Source organism: Carassius carassius, chromosome 21 (assembly GCF_963082965.1).
Source record: "Carassius carassius chromosome 21, fCarCar2.1, whole genome shotgun sequence".
Taxonomy (NCBI): Eukaryota; Metazoa; Chordata; class Actinopteri; order Cypriniformes; family Cyprinidae; genus Carassius; species Carassius carassius.
Window position 1 is genome coordinate 30,597,266 of NC_081775.1, and position 9,114 is coordinate 30,606,379.

Below are 9,114 nucleotides of genomic sequence, written 5' to 3' on the forward strand. Positions count from 1 at the left end.
CTGGAGAAAATGTGAAATTCTTCATGAGTCACTCATTTGGAAATTTCCCAGCATGTCACATTTCTGTTCTGGCAGCTAGTGCATTTCACCCCTGATTGGACGATTAGCCTCTGACGTCACGGACACCGTACAAATGTACAAATCAAAATGGGCTGTCCGCCGCCTTCCGCTCAGGGGCGTGGCTAAGGACAATTCTAGAAGTGATCACGCGCTTTACCGGCATTTCAGCATTTAACCGTCGGCAAGCGAGAGCGTTCTCGTGTTATTTATTTATTTATTGTCGAAGACTTTTATCATTTTCAAGATGTTGTGCCTGTGCCTTTACGTGCCCGTCCATAACTCAGATCAGGTCGAGGTGGAGTATTTTGAATCCAACGGATTACCCTCCGAGCTGAAATCGCTGAAGTCTCTCAGTGTGCTTCTGCCTTCGCAGGAGTTCTCCACATATCGAAAATGGAGGAAGGTGAGAAAAAATATAGAAATCTGTATATTGTTCAAGTCGTGAAACCGATTAAACTTAAAAGTAGTTAAGTTATTTATTTCATTTTTTTAAAGAAACTACACATTTTTGAAGCATGACGTTTCCGCTGCTCCTTCCTCTTTTCTTGCGCGCGCGCTTCCGTTCAGGTGACCGTATATGGAGTTCCCCCGAACTAAACATAAAGGAGCTCAGTTTTATTGCTGTCGACTAATTAAAGTGTGTCAATAATGTGTACTATTGTTTAATCACATCAATACCATGGTACTGTAACTGTAAATACATATTAAAGTTGTATGTCGTTGTCCTTGAACTGAAGGCTGTATGGCGCCCCTAGCGGTGCAGTTTCACTGACAATTACACACACTATTGGAATTGATTTGAAAGTTTATCGATTTTTATGACTCTGAGCTGCTGCAATCATCTGGATGAGTGTCCAAATATGATTTATAATCTCATAAACAGATGTTTTAGTGAATGCATTCAGTAATGACAATTAAAGAAGAGTAAATTAGTCCCTGTTCCTATCAGTGTCGGTGGTTAAATAAAAATATATTTTTAATTGTAGTCAGATTGACCATCGTAGCTCATCTGATCTTCACGGTTTCTCATGTAATAAGACGCTCTCGTTCTGTCTGTTCTAGTTTGCCAGGTGTTGACATTCTCACATTAACTTTTACTGATTGTGGAATAATTTACGTCTGCAATGCATTGGATATTCTCACACACATTTGCTTGCATCTTTCTTTTCTCCTCACAGAAAACCATGAAAACTGAAGAGAAAGAGCATGATGGACAATTGGACTTTGAAGAGTTTGTTCACTACCTCCAAGACCACGAGAAAGACCTGAAGCTTGTCTTTAAAAGCCTGGATAGAAAGATCGCCGGTATTGTACCTTAATGCAATGCTTTGCTTTACACATTTGCAGCTTGGTGATTTTAAAACCGCTGACATTTGATTATTTGTTGCATTTCAGGTCAAGTGAATGCCAATGACATTGTGAACTCACTGCGAGATCTCGGCGTGCATATTTCCCTACAGCAAGCAGAGAGAGTCCTTCAAAGGTGAAATATTGTTTGATTAACATCATTCATCAGCTTTGACTAATAATATTCAGTGTGAAAATTAAGTCTTAAAACTGCTTTCATTTATTCTAATTTTCAGTGTTTGTCGACATTCATTGAAAAGCTTAATCAATTAATTACTTGTTATTGCTATACTATAAAAACAGTTTTTATTATTGCGTTATTTATTTGAATTTTACTCATAAGTTCGCTGGAATTTATTACCAGTAATTACATAATTAAATGACCAAACCCTCTGTTTATGACTATATAAATGCACTTTATCTCTGAATGGACTGAGTCACAGCTTTATTGGAGGTTTTTATGATATCTTACATTTACTGTAAAGTACAGAATGTTAAAAACCAATTAAAATGGTCTAAATGATCTTCTTTTTCCCCCCGTTTCCTATTTTCTTATCGCAGCATGGACAAAAACGGCACAATGACTATTGACTGGAACGAATGGAAGAAGTATCCCACATTACAGCCTGCCGAAAACATTCCCGAAATCATCCTGTACTGGAAGCACTCGACTGTAAGCATTTTCTCTCACACAAGCCCTGAACTCAGTCCAAATCGTTCAAAACAACTGACAAAGCTTATTTAGTAAAAGCTGCTTTATTCATGCCGACTACAAACTGGCATTACTATAATGATCTGATTAACACGTCTACTGGGAATGACTCGGATTCATTGAAATGTGCATAAGTTAGTCTGGTTTGGGTTTTGGGATGGGTTCAGAGCGTTGGCCTGGTACATGGTTGATGATAGTCCTAACGTGACTGCCTAAAATAGTCCCACTGGAACACCGTGATCTAGGACGGGGTCCAGTTTAATAGATATAGCCTTGCAGCTACTAGTCCGTCTCCAGAGCATCCTTCTATTAATACAGCCGCCAGAGTTTGTGCATAAGTACAACCATTAGAAATGCAAATCAAATGTCAGCGTGCTCAAATTAAACCAGGACTAACTGTCCCTCCACTGCAACGTCTTATGCAACACTTCTTGTTCAATATCAATGACCTACTTTAGATTCTTAATGAACTCCGCAGCCTTTGTTCTCCCGCGGCAGAGTTCAGCCCACAGCGAGACAGATTGGAAATCTGGTGCAATGTGCAATAGTTTGCAATCAGTTTTGCAGAGTTTGTAAAGTCCACGATACAGTTTTTTTTTTTTTTTGATGAAATGGCACAATAGTGCCCTAAAAAACACGTAGACTTGTTCCAGGTTTTTGACAGCGTCACTGGTCAGATCAGACGACTCTGACACACACGCTGTCGCAGCCAAGGCCATTGCACTTCAGTTCTCTCGCAGATGACTGTTGCACTTATGTGAAATACTACACTGCAAAAAAAAAATCTTGTGTAGAAATTTGGACTCAGAAATTTATATTAAATTTGAAAAATTATTTCAAAGAAATGGCAAGTAATGCGCTGAAGTAAAAGTGACATTTTGAAGTAGAAAGATGGAAATATTTTTAGGTTTTGGTCAAATGTGCTGCAGCTTATTTAAAGGTTTTTTCTTTTTTTTTTTTCACTCAAATTTACTACAAACTAATTACAATGACACGTCAAAATAACATTGACTTGAATGTCAAATTAGACTGAAATAGTATTTTCTTGTAAAATGCACCTTTTACTTTTCTACACTTTTAAAATGAGTTTCCAGAAGTTGCTTGTCAGTTTCACAACTAATTAAAAAGAAAAGGCAAATCACACAATGATTAAAATGCAGAATTTGTAAGTAGAAAAAACTAGATTTTTTTTTTTTTTTTAAACCTATTCCAATAATATTTTTTACAACCTAACTCTTTTTTTTTATTGAATTTTCACTAGTGAAATTCACAGATAGTATTTCACAGATTACAATAAACTAGTTTTTAATTATTTATTTAAAGGTGAGATTAGACTGACATTGTATTTCTCATGCAAAAAGAGATTATTGGAGTATGTTTTCTAACTTTGAAGATCATTTTTGAGTGTAGCTGTCGTTTACTGAAAACCGTGCTTGACCGATATCTTTATATGAGATAATTATGTCCTGTGTTTACTGTGAGTTGTGTTTAACTGTGATCTGTGTGTTTGCAGATCTTCGATGTGGGAGAGAACATGATGGTCCCAGATGAGTTTACCTCGGAGGAGCGCCTGACGGGGATGTGGTGGAGACACCTGGTGGCCGGTGGAGGAGCTGGAGCCGTTTCCCGAACCTTCACCGCTCCGCTCGACCGACTCAAAGTCCTCATGCAGGTACAGCGATGCACACACCTTAGAATTACACGCAAAACACCAAAATCATGGCCCAAAGTCAGTCACTGCAAAGTGAATAGAACTACATCAGTGTTATATTAAAATAATAAAGCCATGACTTATTCATTAAATCCTGACCTCAACTTTCTCTGAAGGTTTTATTTACTCAAGCATTTCCCTTTAATCGAAGTCCAAACTGGTTGGCTGCTCGGGTAACATCTGAACAATTGGTTTGGTTACCCAAGAGTCATTAAAGCAGTTAATCAGTATCATAAATGCATGTTCCAGCGAAAGGAATAGTTCTTCAGTCCAGTCGGGCGACCAATCAGAATGCGAGGAGTGAAGCACGCCCTCCTGATTGGTCCGATACGAGATAGTGTTTGACGTTGTCACGGTCGAGTGATAGTGGTGATCTGTGTCATGTTTACGTCAGCTCTTATTCAAACGGACTTTGATAGTTCAGAGATTTGGGCCAAAACCTTTTACCTACATTTTTCTGAACTCTTCAGCATTGCTCTAGTTTTAATTTAATATGTCAAGTCTGAAATCATCTGTTAATAATGACACACTGTTCTAGGGCTGCAACTAACGATTATTTTGATAATCGATTAATCTGTCGATTATTTTTACGATTAATCGATTAATCGGTTTATGTACTTATATTTTAGTTTTTCCCATTTTTTCCCCAAGTAAATTATTAATAAATGGTCTTTATCCTTCAGCATAGATTTTTAAGAGATTTTAACCATTTTGCACTGTCATATCCTCATCAAAAATATACCTGGAGTTGTTTTATTGTGTTAGTAATCCTTTGTTGAACTCTTCTGCAATCAGAACACTGACCCATACTCTAGCAAATTTCACAAGGAGATTTAAAATAATGTTTTCACCATGGCAGTCCTTAAAGCTCCTAAAGTAGTTTAACATCCCGAACGAAGCTTATTAAGGAATCTTTCAGAACATATTTTCACGAAGAATAAGGATAAAACAGAATAAAATTGCAGTGCATTGTATTTTATTATTTACTGGGAAACAGCTTTATAGCTTTTGCTGTGAAATTGTAAACAATCCTTCGAATAAAGTGCCAGTGGCATGAAACCTGAATGGAACTCACAATTTAAAGTAAAATCCATCAGAAGGTTGTCCAGAAAAAAAAATTGGACACACACAAAAAACCTGCTGTGTGAAAAAGAGCAGTGAATACTTAGAAAAAAAAGTGCATTTCAAATATCTTTAAACATTTACCTCTCTCATTCAGTCATAATTAGGCTGCACGACTGAATTTTGAACTGGTAAACGACAAACTGATCACAGAACATGTTTGTAAAGCTTTAAATGTTAACTGTTAAAAAGCAATGTTATCAGCTTTTACGACTAAACATTTGCAAACAACATTGTACTGGAGAATCTGCACAAATGAAAGTCTTAGGGGCCGTTCACATATCGTGCCTAAAAACGCGTGGAAAACGCTAGGCGCGTCGCTTTCTCCTTCTTTCCAAAGCGCTCGGGCAGAAGCGCCCCTGAGGCGTCTGCCTTTGATAAGCAACCATGACGTGCTCTCTCCTTGAAGACGCGGAAATTTCAGCAAAGGATAAATGGATTTGCAGCTCAAAAAATCGCTTGCAGTAGCTCTGCTACTAAATTTATTTCAAAATGGAAATCCATATACAGCTATGATCAGCTGTTCCTTTCATCTTGACTGAGCTTTTAACGTTGTTACGGGAAAGGATGAAGCTGATTGGTTAGTTCTTGTCACATGACCCGCGGTGCGCTTGCAGCATTCTGAAAAGTTGAGATGTTTTTAACTCGACGCGGTGCGGTGTTGGAAATAACGAACTTGAGCGCGCAAAAGACGCGATATGTGAACGTCCCCTTAAACAGTTCAGTAGTGCAGAGTTTACAGGTTACTCTTCTTTTTTGAAGGCTCAAAGTAAAGTACTCCCAGTCTCCCACATCCCGCTAAATGCTGCAGAGACGCTGTTCGGGAAGCACGTGACATAAAACGAGGCCAGCTATTGGCTATTCGCTACTTCTCCTGTTGTACTGGCTGAGTAAACCCTCCGGTGGCTCATTACTGCCACACTTTGGTCACCGCAGATTTGAAATATGCACGAAATGAGCCGCTTACGGCAAATAAAAGTTATTTAGCAACGAATCGATGACTAAATTAGTTGACAACTATTTTAATAATCGATTTTTATCGATTAAATCGATTCGTTGTTTCAGCTCTACACTGTTCTGATGCTCTTCTGTTTCAGGTGCATGGATCTCATGGAAACAACATGTGTATCATGAGTGGACTCGCTCAGATGATCAAGGAAGGAGGGATGCGTTCCTTGTGGAGGGGCAACGGTATCAATGTCATCAAAATCGCACCCGAGTCGGCCCTCAAATTCATGGCTTATGAGCAGGTAAGAGAAATAATGAAGAAAAATGACTGCACGTTCATGCAATTAGAAAAATAAGCTTTATGGTTAATGTTTGGAAATAAAGAAACAGGTTTATTATTGTCCACTGAAACCATAAAACTATTTTCATTACTTAAAATAAAATTAATAACTGAAAACTGAATAATTGACTAATTTACTAAAAATTATAACTAAAAAGATTTAGAAATGCAAACAAATTGAATTAAAAAATCTAAAAATAAAATGTAAAAATGTTAACAAAAACTATAATATAATATCAATATTACTTAAATAGTATCGGAAGGAACGTGTCATAAATATTCATTTACTGTTTTGTAAATGTATTATACTCTTTATTATTGCTATAATACAGTATCATTGCATTTATAATGCGTTTTAAAATAGATTATCACTATTATTATTATTATTGTATAGGAAAATAGATTTTTTCTGTCCTCAGCTGATCACATGCTTGCTCTGTGTATAAACGCCATCGATTAAATCAATCCCATTTCTTCCTTTCCAGATCAAGCGTCTGATGGGAAGCAGTCAGGAAGCTCCTCTGGGGATCACAGAGCGCTTCGTGGCAGGTTCCCTGGCAGGAGTCATCGCCCAGAGCACCATCTACCCCATGGAGGTGCGTTTGTGTCATAACAACCTTAAACTGGTTTGGTTGCTATTTCCATCGGTATCTCAGACATGGTTTTTGCCGTTGAAGTGAAGCTAGAATGATGTTAAAAATCAAACCTCTCTTCTGTTCAGGTTCTCAAAACCCGTCTGGCGTTGAGAAAGACGGGCCAGTACAAGGGCATCTCGGACTGTGCCAAACACATCCTGAAGGGCGAGGGAGTGTCTGCGTTTTACAAAGGCTACATCCCAAACATGTTGGGCATCATCCCGTACGCTGGCATCGACCTGGCCGTGTATGAGGTGAGCAGAGGAACACAAACTAAAGCCATCGCTGCTGCTGCTGGCACTTAAGCAGAAAGAGCTCATCTCGTTCCCTCATTTTCTCTTGATAGACGTTAAAGAACACGTGGCTCCAGCGCTATGGGACGGAGAATACGGATCCGGGTGTGTTTGTGCTGCTAGCCTGCGGAACGGTTTCCAGCACCTGCGGCCAACTCGCTAGCTACCCGCTAGCTCTCGTACGAACACGCATGCAAGCGCAAGGTGAATAATAGATCATCTTATTTAATCATATATCTTATTTATTATCTAATATACATTTTATTTATAGATTTGATACATTTAATTCCATGTATTTTATTTAATATACATTCTATCATATTATTTGATATGTATAATTATATTTAACATAAATTTATTTTATATTAATACACTATTATATATAATAACATGTTTTATATATATATATATATATATATATAATATATATAATATATACACTTTTTAATATAATTGCAGTATATACATGTATGTTTATATTTAATGTACCTTTTACTTAAAATTACACATGCGTTAATAAATATATTAAGTAAAATGTACATCAAATATATATGAAAACTTGTACAAGCTGCAATTATATTAAAAAGTATTAAATAAAATGTTATTAAATGTAATAGTGTATTAAAATAAAATAAATAAAATTTGTTAAGTATATAATTATACGTGTTAATTGAATAAAATGTATGTTAAAATACATTAAATTAAATCAATACATAAACATACATATAAAATTACACATGCATAAATATATTAAGTATGTTTATGTATTTAATATTATTTAATTTATATTATTTAATACACTATTTTCTATTTAACGCATATTTTAATTATCTTTTTTTTTATGCATTTTAATTTATTGGTTTAATTATATTTAAAAATCCATTGTTTAAAAAAAAAAAAAACTTTTTTTTTTTTTTTTTTCAGTTAATGCACGACCTTTTCCAAAGTTTATAAAATCACGTTCTTGATATTGACCAATACCAATAATTATGGTTTTACTATAATCAAGCAGCCCTAGTTTATGGTGCATTTTAATGCATGCATTTACTGAATCTAGCTGTTCTTTCTGCAGCTGCGGTTGAAGGCGCGTCTCCGGTCTCAATGACTGGACTCTTCAAGCAGATCATGAAGACCGAGGGCCCCATGGGTCTGTATCGGGGCCTGACCCCAAACTTCCTGAAGGTCATCCCGGCCGTCAGCATCAGCTACGTGGTGTACGAGCACATCAAGACCACGTTAGGTGTGCAGTCAAGATGAGGCGGTGAAACTCGAGGTGTGGAGGCCATCTCATTCTGTGAATGATGCTAACCAACATCTCATTATTTATTTAGTGTTCTAGAACGGTAAAAAAGCTCAAAATCAGGGACCAGTGTTTTTTTGAATTCATGTTCGTCATGTACATGTAAAGACTTGAGTTCTGTTATGATGCAATTCAATCAACACTACAAACTACTGAAGTTGCATTGCCCGTTTCTTACAAAAGCTGCTCTATATTGACTAAAGTAATATATATTTATACATCTTGATAACCAGATATTTATATATGTTGTGGCATCTTTAATGAATGTGTTGCACGGTCTCTGAATTACGGAAGCCATTGTTTTTGTGTTTCTCAGTAGTTCAACTGCTGTCTGATTTAATCTTAATTGTGTTTATTTTAAATCAACACACTGTTGTTGTTCTTAATTTTGCCTTAATATAATATCTGGTTGATTTGAAGACGAATGCACTTTAATGCTTTAGTCCGTTGTGAATGCAATGCAATGACTGTAAACGTTGTCAGAGGGTGTGTGAGTGTTTTGTTACGGGGACCATATGTTTGAGTAATAAATGCACATGATATGCTTACACTAATTTCAACATATAAATGCACAGATTTGTGTTTGTATCTGAAGGAAGTTGCTTTAAGATGGGTGTTCTTGGGAATAAATGATTCAAGTGTCCGA

The 9,114-nt window shown here is 36.6% G+C and overlaps 1 protein-coding gene across 2 annotated transcripts; it reads left to right on the forward strand.

Annotated features, from left to right (window-relative positions):
• The first annotated feature begins 183 nt into the window (after nucleotides 1-183).
• Nucleotides 184-9,114, forward strand: LOC132098125 (calcium-binding mitochondrial carrier protein SCaMC-2-A). 2 transcript variants are annotated; one of them, XM_059504280.1, is made up of 10 exons: nucleotides 184-463; nucleotides 1,239-1,365; nucleotides 1,456-1,543; nucleotides 1,969-2,080; nucleotides 3,633-3,791; nucleotides 6,050-6,202; nucleotides 6,726-6,836; nucleotides 6,962-7,129; nucleotides 7,222-7,372; nucleotides 8,226-9,114. In XM_059504280.1, exons 1-10 carry the CDS (start codon nucleotides 305-307, stop codon nucleotides 8,423-8,425), a joined length of 1,428 nt encoding a protein of 475 aa, XP_059360263.1. In that variant the 5' UTR covers nucleotides 184-304; the 3' UTR covers nucleotides 8,426-9,114. The 2 variants fall into 2 exon arrangements, with proteins under 2 accessions (XP_059360263.1, XP_059360264.1); XM_059504281.1 differs by having other exon boundaries at nucleotides 185-463; nucleotides 8,241-9,114.

What these genes read in the sequence shown, in the direction of transcription:
- LOC132098125 (XM_059504280.1), top strand. Translation starts at nt 305, where the DNA reads ATGTTGTGCCTGTGCCTTTACGTGCCCGTCCATAACTCAGATCAGGTC. An exon ending in CCTGGATAGAAAGATCGCCG is followed by an intron (nt 1,366 to 1,455) that starts GTATTGTACCTT and finishes GTTGCATTTCAG; the next exon opens with GTCAAGTGAATGCCAATGAC. An exon ending in TCGACCTGGCCGTGTATGAG is followed by an intron (nt 7,130 to 7,221) that starts GTGAGCAGAGGA and finishes TTCTCTTGATAG; the next exon opens with ACGTTAAAGAACACGTGGCT.